The sequence below is a fragment of the Monodelphis domestica genome, chromosome 3 (assembly GCF_027887165.1).
Source record: "Monodelphis domestica isolate mMonDom1 chromosome 3, mMonDom1.pri, whole genome shotgun sequence".
NCBI lineage: Eukaryota > Metazoa > Chordata > Mammalia > Didelphimorphia > Didelphidae > Monodelphis > Monodelphis domestica.
Genome location: NC_077229.1, coordinates 417,154,269 through 417,171,686, shown reverse-complemented (window position 1 = coordinate 417,171,686; position 17,418 = coordinate 417,154,269). Strand labels below are relative to the sequence as shown.

General features: G+C 39.4%; 1 protein-coding gene and 1 long non-coding RNA gene across 3 annotated transcripts in view; one reads left to right on the top strand and one right to left on the bottom strand.

The window, feature by feature from the left end:
• LOC130458486 (uncharacterized) overlaps positions 1-17,418 on the top strand; it is a 147,231-nt gene that overhangs the window by 103,939 nt on the left and 25,874 nt on the right. For both annotated transcript variants that reach the window (XR_008917829.1, XR_008917828.1), the window contains exon 2: positions 10,729-10,826. This is a non-coding gene — a long non-coding RNA (uncharacterized LOC130458486). The remainder of the gene's footprint in view (positions 1-10,728; positions 10,827-17,418) is intronic.
• SLC14A2 (solute carrier family 14 member 2) overlaps positions 1-17,418 on the bottom strand; it is a 72,130-nt gene that overhangs the window by 40,255 nt on the left and 14,457 nt on the right. Inside the window, exons 5-9 of the mRNA XM_056824377.1 lie at positions 15,259-15,451; positions 9,237-9,384; positions 8,307-8,441; positions 5,426-5,475; positions 3,653-3,827 (exon numbers count right to left, since the gene is read on the bottom strand). Of these exons, the coding sequence (XP_056680355.1) occupies positions 3,653-3,827; positions 5,426-5,475; positions 8,307-8,441; positions 9,237-9,384; positions 15,259-15,451 (701 nt within the window). The remainder of the gene's footprint in view (positions 1-3,652; positions 3,828-5,425; positions 5,476-8,306; positions 8,442-9,236; positions 9,385-15,258; positions 15,452-17,418) is intronic.

Genomic DNA, 17,418 nt, shown 5'->3' with positions numbered 1-17,418 from the left:
CTATATTCATTAAGAATTCATGAAAATTTGGGGTAATTATAGGGAAATTGACATTGCATTTAGGGAGCATTTCAATAAGCAAATGAATATCTACTTTCTTCACATCAGCAGCTAACATGGTTAGTTTATTGCTGAATGAATTTCATTGATTTTTTTTTGGTGGGGGTGTTGGGAAGATAATCAGCATAGAGTCATCGTAATTTAATCTATCTTATTTGTTTTGGTTCTCAAAGGTGGAGTTTTAAATGAATCAAGCCAGAAGATAAACGTTATAAGACTCATTTCACTGATGACCCTCTATTTCAGAAAAGTCTATGATAGGTCTTTGATTATATACCTCATGCCCTTCTGGGGGAGACATCATTTGAATAGGGCTGCTTTTGAAGGCTGGATTTTGAGTGAGCTAAGATGACTTCAGAAAAGGCCAAGGGTGTTTGAAGGAATGAGAGGACAGTGGGACTACCACACCATGAAGATGAAGGATAGCAGGGTGTAAAGAAGGAAAATCTCCATGGAAATCCATCAGTTGTAGGAAGCCTTTTTTTCTTGGCTCTACCCACTGGTCTTGGGAGTTTGTCTAGCCTTTAGGGAAGAAGTTGACTTCTTCAATGTGGTAGAAGCTGCTGTTTAAGTTTTCCTTTACTACCCAGAAGAACAACATGTATCCTATCTTTCCAGGTGACCTTTCCAAAATTATAAAAAAAATATTTTCTTTGGCAAGCCAATTCATTATCTAACAATCCATCAGCTCAGTTAGTGTGTCCTTCTATTTAACTAACTGTTGAGGTAACTGTATTCTCTTCACCAATACCCTCATACACAGAAGTATCCTGTGGTTGTGTTTTTATATATAATTCTACCATATAGAGAGTTATTGAAAGGTTTCTGAATGCAAAGATTCTGCCAGACATACTGGAATCTTTTTTCCCTGAAGAATTGTTTCCAACTCAATTAGACTTGTTTCTGTCTAAGGTTGAAATGGGAAATAAAAAAAAAAAACAGGCATCTGACATGATGCCTTATAAAGACAAGCTGTTGAACTAAAATGGGGAGGATTTGGGGCTGGGGTAGGGGGTGAAAGGGCAGAATATTTCTTTTTCCAAAGGAGTTTACATAATATTTCACATTCAAATATTTCCTTTTGACTGGAAACCTCATAAAAAGCATGACTAATAGAAAACTTTCACTTCACACCAAATATTTTGGTTCTGCTCTGAAAAGAGTATCATGCCTTTTTCTCCTTGTGAGGGATCATAGATAGAGAAGGGCTATTGGGTGTTGTCAATGGGCCAGCCTTATAAGTAGGTGTCTGAAGGTCTTTGGGATTAGATTTTGAAGGAATGCTCAGTAGACTTCCTTGCATAAAAATATTTGCTTCCATTGCCTATTGCATGCTAATAATATAGCTTCATTACTTTGCTTCTTGAAGGTTATTTTGGTGGTGGGGGGTGTCTTCTAGAATCTCTTGTTCAAACTCAATTGTACCCAGGAAGGATCATGCATGTCTTATGTTGTTTTTAGTTGACATCTTAAATTCAGGCACCATGTTATTAAGGAATGGTTGTTAGTTGTCCAAGAACAATACTGGGATATTGAATGGATGCATGGGAAAGGATGGGAATTCTGAGGAAAGAGAGGTGCTAGTAAGGCCAATTGGAAGGCTCCAAAGACAAAACCACTTACAGCTTGGCTGGTACAGGGAACTCCATTGAGAATAGCTCTTGATGGAGTCCTGAGGTCATGACCCTTTCTGTCATGTTGGGAGATTATACAAAAACCAAAACAAAACTCTTGTCTTCTTTCCTTTCTCTTCAACCTCTGCACAAGGGACCAAGAAGAAAATTGGTTTCCTACTCTTAACTTTCTATTGCTTTCTTCATATTTAGACCTAAGAATAGGACAGGACTGAAATAAACTATTCAAACACCTAAATACAGAGACTTTTAAATTCACATCAGAATTAAAAGTAATAATACATCTGCATAGTATTGCATGCTTTTAAAAAGTGCTTATACATTCAAGATTTAATCAATTCCTCATGAGAATACTTGACTGAGAGGCAGGTCAGGCATATACTAGTATATTCATTTGGGAGATAAGGAAATTGAACCCCAGAGTAGTTTAGTAAATGTCACACAGCAAGCAAATTTGTAGTGGAGAACCCTGGAGGGGTGACCAGTATACTGCACTCTATATTATATTGCATACTCCATGGAGTATAACCATTATTCAGCTGAAGTTCACAAGAGGTTAGGCACTTGTGAATGTCTTGGGATGGAAGTTTCATTGGGTCAGAACCTCTAATCTCATTATTCTTTGTCCCATTTCTTAAGAATGTCTACTCAGTTACTGTGGATGTGAGACTAATTTAATCTTAATTTAATTATTACCAAAATATTTAAAAATAGGACTTATTTTTATGTATTCTGGACTTTCAGGCTTATGTTGTTAGGGCTGTAGGATGAGGTCTGCTGGGATTCCCTCTCATTGCATTTTGTTATAAGATTGAATTCAGGTTAATGGCAGGGAAGGAAAATTATAAAGTTAATGAATGAAGGCTCTATACATCTATCCTGTTAAGGCTAGATCATAGATCATTGAGCTAGCGGGCACTTTGGAGATCACAAAATCCAATTCCCTCACATTAAAGTTGAGGAATCTGAAGCCTAGGGAAGTAACATCTTGCTTCAGGTCACATAGAAAGCGGAAGAGCTGAGATTTGAGTCTAAGTTCTCTGATCTCTATCTAGTATTTCCCTGGGCTGCTCTTTGGTTGTAAAGGAGGTGCTGAGTCTTTGTTCAATCCTCAATGACCCTCTGTTAAAATGGGAGCTTCTCTAAGTCAGTTTGAGTTTTTCCTATCTGGTTTAGTCAACAACTTCTTGGACTGAACTATAGTCAAAAGGGACTGACTTCCTCTAACCAGTGAATAAAATCCCCTATAGAGAGATAAACAGAATCCTGATTCATAAATTCATTGATTTTTCCTTCCAATTAGTGGGAATTGACAGGTCTTTAACTCTCATCTCTTTAAAAAATACAATCATTTACATTTTTTAGGTTCTTTTTTTCTTGGTTCAGACCCACTGTGCAAAGTCACCTAGTTCTGGCTTAAGACAAGAGGGCCAGGAGGGCATTTTTCCGTTCAAGACGGAAACCCCTTCTGAAATTCATATATATGATTCCTATCTTAATTTAATTTATACATGGGCTCCACTGTCTCCCTAGTGAGTCCATATAGGTAGAGAATCAAGCTTGATTTCTATAACATTTACTATCTGGTTAAATACCCCAATAGGATTATGTCTTAATCACCTTGCCAGAGACAAAATAATATCTCTTTTAAGTCAATAGACTTTGAAATGTCCTCCTTAATTTTTACTGCAGCAAGCTCATTACTAACTTCCACTAATACAGGATGATAAATGGATATGGAGAATTGAGGGGAAAGAGGGAGGAAAAATCATCTTCAATGAAAAGTGAGCTATGGATTTCTTTTGGTTGGGGTGGGGCATTACATGAGTATGACACTGTAAGGGAGGTGAGCATCTTGGGTTGTAAGAGATGATTGGCAAGTTTTTGACATCTGAAGGAGCAGACATGGGAGAACACAGAAAGAGAACATTTTTTGGGATGGGGCTCTGGCTAGTCACCGGTGGGGCATTTCTCTTCTTCCGTGCTTCTCACTGTCAGGTAGTAGACCCGGTTGGCTTCTGGGTACGTGACTTTGCTGAGCGGTAGCTTATAGATGGCAGAGTTGTTGGTTGTCAGAAGCAGGAAAATTAGGGTGGACAGGCAGAAGGGCCATGTGCCGGGTGGCAAACCAACCTGAAAATAAGCACAGCAGTTTTGGGGGGTTCACTGCCACACCTTTTGATCTTTCTGATGGGAAAGGGGGCCCATAAGATGATTATCTATCCACAGTGAATGCATGGAAAGGACAAGAGGAAGGACAGATGGGTTCTATCAGGATGCAGGCTTGTAAGAGCAGTGCTATATGGACAGCTAGGTGGCTTAGCAGATAGAGAGCCAGGTCCAGAGAGGGAAGGTATTGGGTTCAAATATGACCTCAGATACTTCCTAGCTGTGTGACCCTGGGCAAGTCACTTAAACTCCATTGTCTAACCCTCACCACTCTTCTGCCTTAGTACCAATATACAGTATTGATTCTAAGAAGGAAGGGAAGGGTTTTTAAGAAAGAGAGAAAAAAAGAACTGTGCTATTAGATCTAAGGTCCTAGTGCCTTTGTCCATTTGTTTCCCAGGGTTTTTCAGTCTATCAGATACATGGGCACTTATTGGGTCATGCCAGAGAGATGTTTCTCACACCATTCCCTCCCAACTACATCATAAATATGCACACACATGCACGCAAATACTTTTGAGGCAAAGAGATAAACATGACATATCTGTCTGTCAATCTCTTTGTCATTCCATGTTTCTATCTGTCTGTCTATCTATTCATCAATCTCTCTCAGGTTCTCTCTCTGTTTTTCTTTCTTTCTATCTATCTATCTATCTATCTATCTATCTATCTATCTATCTATCTATCTGCCTGCCTGCCTGTCTGTCTGTCTGTCTTTCCACTTATCCATTTATCTCTCTATCTTATCTAGCTGTCTGCATATCGTCTATCCATCCATCCATCCATCCATCTCTCTCTGTCTCTCTGTCTCTATCTCTTTCTCTATCTATTTGTCCATCAATCCTCATATCTGTGTCTGTCTATCCATTCACCCATGTATCTATCTCTCTATCATATCTAGCTGTCTGTTTGTCTATCCATTTGTCCATCCATCCATCCATCCATCCATCCATCCATCCATCTATCCATTCATCCATCTCTCTCTTTTCTCTCTTTCTAACTGCCTCTCTGTTTATCCATTTGTCTATCAATCCATGTGTCTGTATCTGTCTATCCATTCATCCATATAACTATCTCTCTGTCTATCTTATCTAGCTGTCTGCCTGTCTATCCATCCATCCATCCATCCATATGTACATCTTTCTCTCTTTTCTCTTTCTCTCTCTCCATCTATATACATATATAGATATAGGTATATATATAGAGAGAGAAAAATATAGACAGATATAGAAACTAAATTCCAAGAAATATGGACATAACCATAACTATTAAAAGTACACATATGGGTATGTACATATATGCACCTAGATATACAGAGACACACACACTCACATAAGCACAATTATATAGCACACCCCTACAGGCATAATACACAAAGATAGACCCAGTGACCTTCACTTTCTCACTACTCCTCAGTTTTCTGCATTGTACATTGAATGGAGTGAGGAGGTCTAGATGATCACAAACTCCCTTCACAATGGGCTGAGTTCATTGGTGGGTCCCATGGACTGTTCTCCCCTCTAGGTCCCCCCCTGCCCCCCCAGGGAATTCCACAGACTTACCACTGACATCATGTTGGCGAGAGCTGCTCCCATGTAGGCACAGAATAAAGCTGGGAAAAGAAGATTAAACACTCAGAAAGAGGGAGGGAGCCCTTGGTGGGAGATTTCAGTTATCCACAACCCTATTCCCATAGGATAGAGTTGGGCTGGCACAAGCCTGGCCCCCTTTCCCTGCATACAAACAGAGAATGGGAACACTGGCCTAATGAACTTACTTTCTCTTCTGCAACACTCCTTAGTCATAGAATTAAGGATCTAGAACCAGAATGGATCCCAGAGGCCCTTTGTTCCAACTCTCTCATTTTATAATAAATGACTCTAAGAACCATGTAGATTAATATCAAATAGGAAGCAAGCCAGAAGGCAGAATCTGAATTTATGTCCCCTGATTCCAAATCCAGGATACTTTGCACTGTGCTTGAGACCTGTACCACCTGCCATTTACAAATCAACTAACTAATCTAAGCCTCAGTTTATTCACTTATAAAATGGGCACAATAACAATTTGTTGTATCTTCATAGGATCCAGTGTTTTGTGAGGAAAATGCTTTGAAAACTAGAAAATGATCATCTTTTCAAATGAAAGCTTTTTTATATTTACCTTGAGGTAATAAGGTTACCCAGTGGTTAGAGCACTGGGCATGCAGTCAGGAAGACCTTAGTTTAAATCCAGTCTTAGATACCTGTGTGACCCTGAGCAAGTCATTTAAGTGTTTTCTCCCTCAGTTTCCTCAACTGTAAAATGGGGATAATAATAGAACCAGAATTGTGATGAAGATCAAATGAAATAATATTTAGCACCTAGCACAGAACCTGGCACATAGTAGGAGTTTAAGATAACTGCTTATCCTTTCCCCAACCTTTCTCCTTCCCTGGTCCATATCATAGCCTATCTTTTGTTGTCAGTTCTCTTTCCTCACTGTATGTATCTTGTCTTTCTAATTAGACTATAAGCTGAGGGCAGAAACTGAGGCTTATGCTTTTTTACATATGCCCCATTCCCTAGCATGTGGCTGGCATAGAGATGGTAATGCTAACTAGTTGCAGCTTGCTTGATTAAGGTAGTGATTTTCCTGTAACCAGAGGTATTCAAAGAGAGATGGGTTTGTGTTTCTGGCAGAGATCTCTATAAACTTTCCCTCTTTCTCTTGGACTAGGTCTATTTCCTAATCTATAAAACAGGAATCATAATACTTTCATGATATACCTCATGGGATAATTGGGAGCAAAGTGTCTTGTAAACTAGATTGCTATAGAAATTCAAGTTACTTTTATTATTACAACTAATTATCATCATTTTTGGCCTTAGGGTCTAGTTACTGCCCCTAGCGCAAAGTTTCCTCATTTTTGGGCTTCTGCCATTTTCTCATGGAGTTTCACCTGCATAGAGTCCTCTTCCTCCTCATCCCCCTCCTCCTCTACATCCTCCTGTTTCCTCCTCCTCCTCCTCCTTCTTCCTTCTTCTCTTCCTCTCTCTCTCCCTCCTCCTCTTAATTCTCCTCTTCGTTTTCCTCTTCCTTGCGGCTTTTCCAAATCCTTCTCAGCCCTCAAGCACCCATCCACACACTACTTTTTCCTTGAAAATTTCCTGAAATATTTCAACCTGCAATCTGGACAGAAGGCCATTCTTATTTAAACTAGAAATAAAGGTGTTAAAACCTGACAGTGGTCTAATGTGCACATTTCAAAATGGTTTCATGGCCAGCACCCCAGTCCTATTACTATCTGTAGGTGAATCATTTGTTCTATCTGTAATTCAGTTCCCCATTTTTAAAGTAAGAAAGGAAATTAAGCATTTATTAAGTACTTATTATGTGCCAGGCACTGTACTAAATGCTAGGTGGCATGGTGGCATAGATCACTAGCCTTCAAGATAGGAAGATCTTAGTTAAAATCTGACCCTGGAGATATTTACTAGCTGGGTGACCCTGGGCAAGTCACTTAACCTCGTTTGCCTCAGTTTCCTCATCTGTAAAGTGAGCTAAAGAAGGAAATGGCAAATCATCCCAGTATCTTTGCCAAGGAAATCCCAAAAGGGATCATAAAGAATGTGACAGAACCAAAAATGACTAAAAATCAACTTCTTGACTCCAGGTTCAGTGCTCTATCACACTGGGTGATTTAGATCCCCCCACCCCAGTTTGCTTACATTTATTTATTTATTTTTATGTTTTATTTTATTTTAATAAAAATTCCTACCTAACTTTTCTAAAGTTATATGATTCATGTTGTCTCCTGCTTTTCTTCCCTCCCTACTTCTGGAGTTGACAAGTAATTTCACTGGGTTATATGTGTATTGTCACACAAAATATATTTTCATATTATTCATTTTTGGAAATGAATAATCTTATAAAACCAAAACCCTAAATCATATAGAAACTGGGTGATTTAGGCTAAATGGTCCTTTTGAGCTCTAAATCTATTATTCTAGTAAATCTTCTCATTTCTGTATCCCCTAGAGGACCTAGCCTATATGGGACTGAGCATACAGCAGGTAATCTTTGTAGCCTACTGAATGTCTCAATGCATGTTCTGTCCACTGGCTCTGTCTATAGACCAAATCAAGGGTCCATCAAAGCAATGCCTTAAACATTTTTATTGCTGGTAATGTTTTCAATGTGCATTCAAAAATGTTACCTTATCATCTCTTCCACTTCTTTGGAAGACAGGCAGAGTAGGTATTATCCCTATTTGACAAATGGGGAAACTGAGGTCCACAGAGTTGATGTAATTACCCCAGAGTCATTCCAATCGTGGGTGTAATCTCTCTAGGCCTCAGTTTCCTCATCTGTAAAATGAAAGACTTGAACTAAATGATCTCCAAGATCTTTGTTACCTCTAAATCTGTGATGCCCTTAGCTGAGGCTCCCAGGATACCTACCACAAATGAGTGCTAGGAGATGTGTCTGCCAGGTGAGAGCGTAGAACATGCCGCCAATGGCAATGCAAGAGAGGGCGCAGTTGTAGCTCCACAGGCCCATGTAGATGGTTGCAAAGGGGGTGGCCACTGTCAGGGCTAAGGAACAAGATGGAATATTTTCAGTAGTCACTGGGGGCACAGCCTTGCCTTGCCTAGTCCAGGGCATTAGGGAATGATGAAGAACTCCCATCAGTGTGACTGTCAAATCCCCCTCTTCTCCCCCCAACCACATCAGCAGTCACAGAAACAACATCAAATGTCATTATGAACCCAGAAATTGCTGGAGGTTGGGGTGAACTCCATTCTCTGGCTCCATTTACTTAGTGTTTCTCATTTATGGGTCACACAACAATTCATCTTTTCTAGGAAAATACCTTGGCCTGAAGTTCTTGGTCTTAAAGCCAAATCCAAACTGGAGGTCATTCTCATTGCTATTACAGACCATTCCCCTGCCTACAATACTTTGCTTTCTCCTGTAAATCTCTTCTCACTTTAAAAACTCAGCTCAAAACTCCACTCTCCGGGGTGCTTTCTTGGTATATTCTCCCTCCTGTCCTTCAGTCTCGTTTACACATTTATGGTTCCATTTGCTGAAGGTTTGCTGGGGCAGAGCTTTTGAGTGTCCAAGGCTTTTTTCCCCGCCTCATGTTTTTGTGTGTACATTTTGTCTCCCAACCTGACTGCCAGCTTCTTAAAGGAAGATACTCTATCTTCACTTATTTTTGTGTCTTCCACAGTGTCTAACATGCACCTTTATTGGCCATTCAGTACAGAAAATGAATGGCAACCTCGCCCATGACTTTAAAGCCAGCTCTCTCGAGCAGTAGAAAAAGGTGAAAGAACAACCCTCTAAAACAATCCCGAAGACCTAGGCAAGTAGATTCCTCCTACCTGCTAGCATGCCCACAGTGGAGCCGATAGCTGCATGGAGACAAATGAGTGGCGAGGAAACAAAGAGGGCCACCAGGAAAACGCCGCCCGTCCAGGGGTTATTGCAGCCATACACCTGACCAACCCCAACTGGAATGGCTTGTAAGAGCTACAAAATCAATAGAAACAAGGGCAGGTCACCACAGAGCATAAACTGACGCACTTGTGTGCTGTTTGAGTCACATCTTGGGGAAGTAATGAGGTGGAACATGGTGGCAATTCTGTGCCCCCAACTTGTGGGAAAGAACAGTTTGCTAACAAGGACAAACACCTCTTTACTCTGCCACTGGTCAGGCACGTCCCAAGGAGGATTCTTGGGCAGCTGGCTAATAAGTACAGGGCCTTTAGAAGACTTAAGTTTCTGGCCTATGGGGCTTTCCTCTTGACAGTGAAAGCTCAAGCCAATGAGAATATTCTTCTAAGGCATTGAAAAAGCTCCTTAAAGTCTTAATCCCTGGGGAGTCATTAGAGTTAGAAGGGAATTTTGAGATCATCTAACCCATAATTTTCATTTAATCAGGGAAGGAAGCTGAGGTGAAGTGATTTGCCCAAAGTCACATAGCTGGGAACAGTCTGGACCAGAACTCAGGTCTGGGTTCTGCAAGGCAGGAATTCTTCCTTTTTCCTTCTTCCTTCTCCTCCTTCTCCTCCTCCTTCTCCTCCTTCTCCTCCTCCTTCTCCTCCTTCTCCTTCTTCTCCTTCCTCTCCTTCTTCTCCTCCTTCTCCTTCTCCTTCTCCTTCTTTCTTCTTCTTCTTCTTCTTCTTCTTCTTCTTCTTCTTCTTCTTCTTCTTCTTCTTCTTCTTCTTCTTCTTCTTCTTTCTTCTTTCTTCTTTCTTCTTTCTTCTTCTTCTTTCTTCTTTCTTCTCTCTTCTTCTTCTTCTTCTTCTTCTTCTTCTTCTTCTCCTCCTCCTCCTCCTCCTCCTCCTTCTTTTCCTTCTCCTTCCCCTTCCTTTTCTCCTTCTCCTTCCCCTTCCCTTTCTCCTCCTCCTGTCTCCCCTCCTCCTCCTCCTCCTTGTCTGTGGCACACAGTGATTAGCGTTTATTGATGACTTAATTTTTTCCTCTTCAGTTTCTCAGTCAAACATGGTTAACTACCAACCATAACATATTGAGTGACTACATATGGTTAGTCCTCATCTAGATTCTATGAGGGCTACAAGAAATGGAGAAGGCTTTGTTCTTGTCCTCATAGAACTTGAAGACATGTTGGAAAGACAAAACATGAAACTATTGGATGATAATAGAAAACATTCCATGTTTCTTGAAAAGGAGCATGAAGCTAACAGGTGAATAGGCTAGACTTGTATGGTGGTATCTAGAGATCAAAGAACTGAATTCAGAAGATATTTTGAGAAAATAAATAATAGCACAATGTGTCAGAATTGGAACAGAGCTTGTGGTGGGGTTTAATATGCATCTGAATAATCATCCCCTCTACACTATCCTCAACAGGTTGTCATCTACCATCTACTTGAAGGCTACCATTGATGGGGAACTCACTACTTCTTGAAATAATCCCTGCTCTTAAGAAGTCTACAGTCTATTGGAAAGTAAGATAATAAAATCTTGCCTATCATAGTACTATACTTCCCTAAATAAATAAGACAAAGCTTTTCTTTATGTTTTGGTCATATTCACACACACATGCACATATATGTACACATCACCTCCTTGCTGGGGCTCCTGTAGGAGTTAGAATCTATAACATACCAGCTGACCCACAATTTTCTTGTTTTCTTGTTATTTCTTTAATATTTCTGATTCATCTCCCATCTACTTCATAATGGGGGAAACTCCAATTATATACTTTCTCAGTCTGCTTTTTTTAAAAAAGAGAATTCCTTTATTCATTCATTCATTCATTCATTCATTCATTTGTATATTTACTTTTAATTTAAGTATTTTTCCATGGTTACATGATTCATGTTCTTTCCCTGCCCCCCTACCCCCAGTTGACAAGCAAATCCTCCCATCTGCTTTTTATCCTGACAAGGACTTATCTTTGTAGTTGGTCCCTTCTCAGCAAAAATGAATTGGTAACAGCATGGTATCATGGAAAAACCAAATGGACTGGGAATTTCTGAGATCTGAGTTTTTATTCTATTTCTGCTACTAACTAGGTGTGTGACCTAGGGCAAGTCACTCCTTTCTGGATATCAGTTTTCTTGTCTGTAAAATGAGCCATTTGGACTTAAGGCAAATTTCCCTAATGTTCTATGAATTGATATATGCTGCCCTTCTTTCCCCAATCACATTGGAAACCCTCTAAGATCAAGGACTATGGGTCTTCCATTCCTTCTTTTTTTCCCCTTTAGGGACTACCACAGGGATGTATGGACTGAAGACAGATCTTCCAAATGATGGGGTCTGACATATATTAGAGATTCTAAGAAGCTGAGGAATGAGTGCAATTCTAGGCATCGAGGGACAATGAGTACCACTGCATGAGGACAGGAAATGGATTGTCATGTGTGAGGAAACAGCAAGAAGGCTAGCTTGGTTGGAAGAGGAGAGATGGGCAATAAGTCTGGGAGAGATGGAAAATTATTTTCTGATCCTCAACTACAGGCTATGTGAATTGGTCAAATGATTCCCTTGGAGCCTAAAGCCTGGTTTTCATTAGGGGCCTCTCTAATTTCTTTTAGAGCTTCTATTGGAAGGGCCTATGCTAGCTGGCAAGCCTGGTCTAGGGAGTTTTCCAATATTCAAACACCATTTCCTGGCACCAAGAAAACATTATGTACGATAATGAGGATCTTGGCGTAGGCCCCGGGAATAGTCTGGAAATCTACTCAATAAAATACCCCACGCTCCCTACACCTTGCCAATGTCCAAAAAATGTAGGCTACAGAGGGGATCCAAAATCCATTTCTTGAGCTGGAAGTGGAGGTTTTATGAGGTTTTTAAGCCCAAGCAGGCAAGAATGAGAGGAATGAGAGGACAAGTTGCTTTGGAACAGAGCCTGTGTTTGTCACCTCCATTGTAATTTATATTTCAGTCTGGTCAGCTGTGTCAGGGGGCTGTTCTTCCCAGCTTGATACCCCTGATACTCTGGTGGGAAGGGCAGCCAGGTGTGTCTTGGAAATTTACTGAACACTACTAACCTTGGAGATGTATCCTTCCCTCTATACCCTTACAAATTCTCCTTTTAAGAAAGATAAGTTTTTTAAAAAAGAAACAAAAAGAGAAAAAATAGAATAACCCAGCAAGTTCTAACTTTAAAGAAAAAGCTCAGAGAAATGGCATTATTACATTAGTACCAGACAGAACCCTGACTCTCACCTTATCCAACCTGCTCATTTTTTAGTGGTGGAAACTGAGGCAGGGAGAGGCAAAGCAATTTCACTAGGTCACATGGCCGATAGGGAGAGGAATCAATACTCAAACCTTTGCATTTCTGGATCTTAATTCTACTGATTTTTTAAAAATGCCACATAGTATGGCTTCCCTGTAGTTCAGGGCACAAATTGTCTGGTAGAAAGAGAGCAGTAGGTGTTAGCTGCATTTAACAATTTACCTGGTATTCCAGGGCTGGGGTAGGCATGAGGCCTGGGTCTATAGTAGAACAAAATGGAGGAGCTGTGGCTTTCATAGCTCTAGAATAATGGAAATGACCTGCAACTTTTTCTCATTCCAACCCTGAGATTAGGTGGGAGATACAGAACCCACTTTTAAATGACAATTTCCAACAATTAGTGGACACCTAAGAGACACAAGCCCCTTCTCATTGCCTACTCTGGTCCTGCATCCCATCTCAGCAGTTAGAGTTTTAGTTCACAAACCCAATGCCATCTTGCATTTTGAGATGTTTGGCTTCCCCAACTCAGTCACAGGTATATGTGGCTAATTTAGAATATAAAGTCTTTGAGAGTAACAAACATGCCTTTAATTTCTTTGATGCCCCCCAAATCTTCTCTACTAAAGTCTAGCTTGGGGTTGGGCAAAATAATTGTCTCTAGAACCAATTAATGAATTTAATCAGCATTGATAGTAGATAGCAGACTATTATTTTAAACCAGTTTATAAGGCTTTAATCATTTAATAAATTGATAAGCATTTTATTAAACACTATTTGCCAGGCACCGTGCTAAATACTAAGATAAAATGAAGTAGTCCCTCACCTCTAAGAAACTGTATTCTGGTAAGGGAAATAACTTATAGCTATTGATAAATGTCCTTATTTATCCCCACATCTATTTATCTACCTGTCTGTCTGTCTTTCTATCTATCTATCAATCTATCTATCAATCTATCTATCTATCTATCTATCTATCTATCTATCTATCTATCTATCTCTCTGTCTGTCCATCTATCCATCTATCTCTCTCTCTCTCTATCTATCTATCTATCTGTCTGTCTATCTATCTATCTATCTATCTATCTATCTATCTATCTGTCCATCTATCTATCTGTCCATCTATCTATCTGTCTGTCTGTCTATCTGTCCATCTATCTATCTGTCTGTCTATCCATCTATCCATCTATCTATCTATCTATCTATCTATCTATCTATCTATCTATCTATCTGTCCATCTATCTATCTGTCCGTCTATCTATCTGTCTATCTATCTATCTATCTATCTATCTATCTATCTATCTATCTATCTATCTGTCTGTCTGTCTATCTGTCTATCTATCTATCTATCTATCTATCTATCTATCTATCTATCTATCTATCTGTCTGTCTGTCTGTCTGTCTGTCTGTCTGTCTGTCTATCCATCCATCTCTCTCTCTCTCTCTCTCTCTATCTATCCTATCTTTCTGTCTATTTAATCTCTATCTCTATCTTTATATTATTTATAATACATTGTTATATAATATCTTATATGAGATATTAAATTTTATGTTATATTACAGATATACAACTTATGATATAATAAAATATAATTACAAATAAATTTATAATATAATATAAATACTATTATATCAGATATAGTTACACATAAATATACAATCTGTACACAAACATATCTACATGCATATATACATGTAGAAGTATAGTATATGCATACACAATCTACATGTATGTATACATGTAGTATGCTACACAGTGTGCATACATACATGTGTGTAGAGATGGACATATATTACAACTATATGTATATACACATATACACATGCATAAGTATATGTTATGTGTGTGCTTATATGTGAACATAAATAATCAAAATAAAAGGCGATCTTGGTGGGGAAGCACTCATTTGAAGGGGATGGATGAGCTGAGCTTTGAAGGACACCAGAGGTTCTAAGAGTTTCTAAGCTGACATTCCAGGCCCAGGAGGCAACCTGTTTAAACTGCACCATGGCAGGAAATGGAGTGTCATGTATGGAATCAGCAAGAAGGCCAGTTTGGTTGGGAAGGCAGACTTGAGTGAGGTTATGAAGTGGCTAAAAAGATAAACAGGTGAGCTTTTATTTGATTCTGGAGGCAATGGGGAGCCACTAGAGCTTGAGAAAGGGAGTGATATGGAGAGACCTATGTTTTAGGAAATCCCTTTGGCCATCACACAGAGAATAGATTTGAGAGGGGAGAAACCTAAGGCAGGGCAGGCAATTAAGCCACAAGAGTCCAGGCAAGAGTTGAAGAAAGGCTGAGCTGTGAGTGGGGACGAGGGTACAAATGCAAGCAGTATGGTGGACGTAGAAGACTCAGCAAGAGTGGATTTATGATGGAGAGCAAAGAGTCAGTGATAACGTTGAGGCTGTGAACCTAAATGACAGAAACAAGGAAGTGGGTTTGGGGTCAAAGTCAAGTTAAAACTGTGAGCTGCCTCCAGGGGAAATCTAAAGTGCAGGGCATATTTTCCCCCAAGAAGCAGTAAGTAAGGTCCTGAACTAAGATGGTTGGTGACTATAAGGGAAGAGAGAGTTGGGGAATTGTGAAATCTGCCATCAACTTAGACTAGTCCAGGTCTGGACAGATGGTTTCTATCACGATCCTGAGGGGTCAAGGAATACCGGATAATCTTGGGGAGACTCACCAGAGGCACTTCAATCTCAGACCAGGTGATGTTGGGCACTGAGGTGATGGGCTGCACCAGCGTCGTGGGGAAGAAGAGGTTGTAATGGCCCGTGGCTGCCATGTATAGTGACACAGCAATGTTGAATGGGAGAGTGAAGACAGGGAGGTCCCATTTGCTGAAGATGGAACTTAAGGCACTGGAAAGGAGTGGGCTGAAAAAAAATAGTCACTTCATGAATTATCAAGGTCACTTACAAACTCAAGATAGCTCATATTTCCTAAATGTTGTAAAGTTTGTTTTCTTCACAAGAATTATATATGATTCAATGATTATCCTCATTTTATAGATAAACTGAGGCTCCGAGTGGCTAAATTATTTGCCCATGGACAGAGCTTTCCATTTTAGAGCCAAGATTCAAACCTGGATTTCCTTGTTCAAGTCAATATTCTTAAATGCTATATTATATTGCCTCATCACTGAAGGTGGCTGAGATATACTTGCCCTTATCCCTGTTCTATCCTCTCCATGTCCTAGCCCAGATGGCTTTGCTTTATCTGTTAATATAGGAGTTCTTTATGTCAAAGACATGAGTAAACTTTCCAGTTATCTGAAATTCATGCTTCCGCCACAACTTTATTTACTTTTTATTTATTTTTTAACCCTTACCTTCCGTCTTGGAGTCAATACTGTGTATTGGTTCCAAGGCAGAAGAGTGGTAAGGACTAGGCAATGGGGGTTAAGTGACTTGCCCAGGGTCACACAGTCTTCCACAACTTTAAAGAAATAGTTATCTCAGATGGAAACCTTTCTTTTTTTAATTAAAATTTATTTATTTGTTACATTAACAATTAATTCTTTCTGTCTTTTCTCTCCCTTCTTTAAGAAAAGGCATAACAACAAAAATGTTATATGAATATTTAAAACTATATCTTGTTTATTTCTATCAGTTCTTTCTCTGGATATGGACATACACAAGACATTTTTAAAACAACATTTCTGTGAATGTCTATAGTATTCTCTTTGTTCTACCCCTTTTATTCTTTATAGCTTCATGCATATCTTTTCATTTTTTAAAATAGCTTAGCTTCTGTCTAATAATCAATACCAAGTATTGGTTCCAAGTCAGAAGAGAGGTAACAGGTAGCCAGTGAAAGGTCAAACAGCTGAGAAGTGTCTGAGGTTTCCATGTTTTTGGTTTTTTTTTAACCTGCTTGTCATTTCTTTTTTCTTTTTTTTTCTTTTTAAGTTTATTTAATTAATTAATTTAGAATATTTTTCCATGGTTCCATGATTCATGTTCTTTTCCTCCCCTCCTCTCAACCCCCTCCCATAGCCAGCGCACAATTCCACTGGGTTTTACATGTGTCATTGATTGAGACCAATTTCCATGTTATTAATGTTTGCAATAGAGTGATCGTTTATAGTCTACATCCCCAATCATATCCCCATCGAACCATGTGATCACTGCTTGTCATTTCTTAAGGCTCAGTGGTATCCCATTATAATCCTATGCCACAACTTGGTTAGCCATTTGCTTAATCTTTTTTCTTAAATAGAAAAAGTTGAGCATAATTTTCTTCATGGGAAACAAAAGCTCCTGTGCTCTGATGTAGTGCAAGATAGGAAAAGAATAAGCACTTATTAAGTACCTGTTACATGCCAAGCATTTGCTAAATGCTTTGCAAATAGTATGTCATTTATTATTATTATTAAACATTTCTATAGTGCTTACTTTGTACCAGGGATTATGCTATGTGCTTGTCTATTATTATCTCATTTGATCCTCACAACAATCTTGGCAGGTCGGTGCTATTATTACATTTATATTATAGATGAGGTTGTATTTGGTTCTTGTAATATCCCCATTTTATAGCTGAGGAAACTGAGGCAAATGGTTAGTTTGAGGCCAGATTTGTACTCAGGTCTTCTTGTCTTCAGGTCTGGCGCTCTATCCATTGTACCATTTACCTGCCTCTACTGCTGCTTTATCAGAGAAGGGATGATCTTTTGGGGGCTTAACACCCAGCATTGATTCTCATTTGTGTATGCCCAGGGTCTTTGGGTAGTCCTGAGGATGAGCAGCAAGTATACAAAAGAAACCCCAGCCTCTAGCTGTTATCATCTTAACTATGTGTAGGGTTTTTTCCCCCTTTCCCCCTGATCATCTTAGGAAATAAA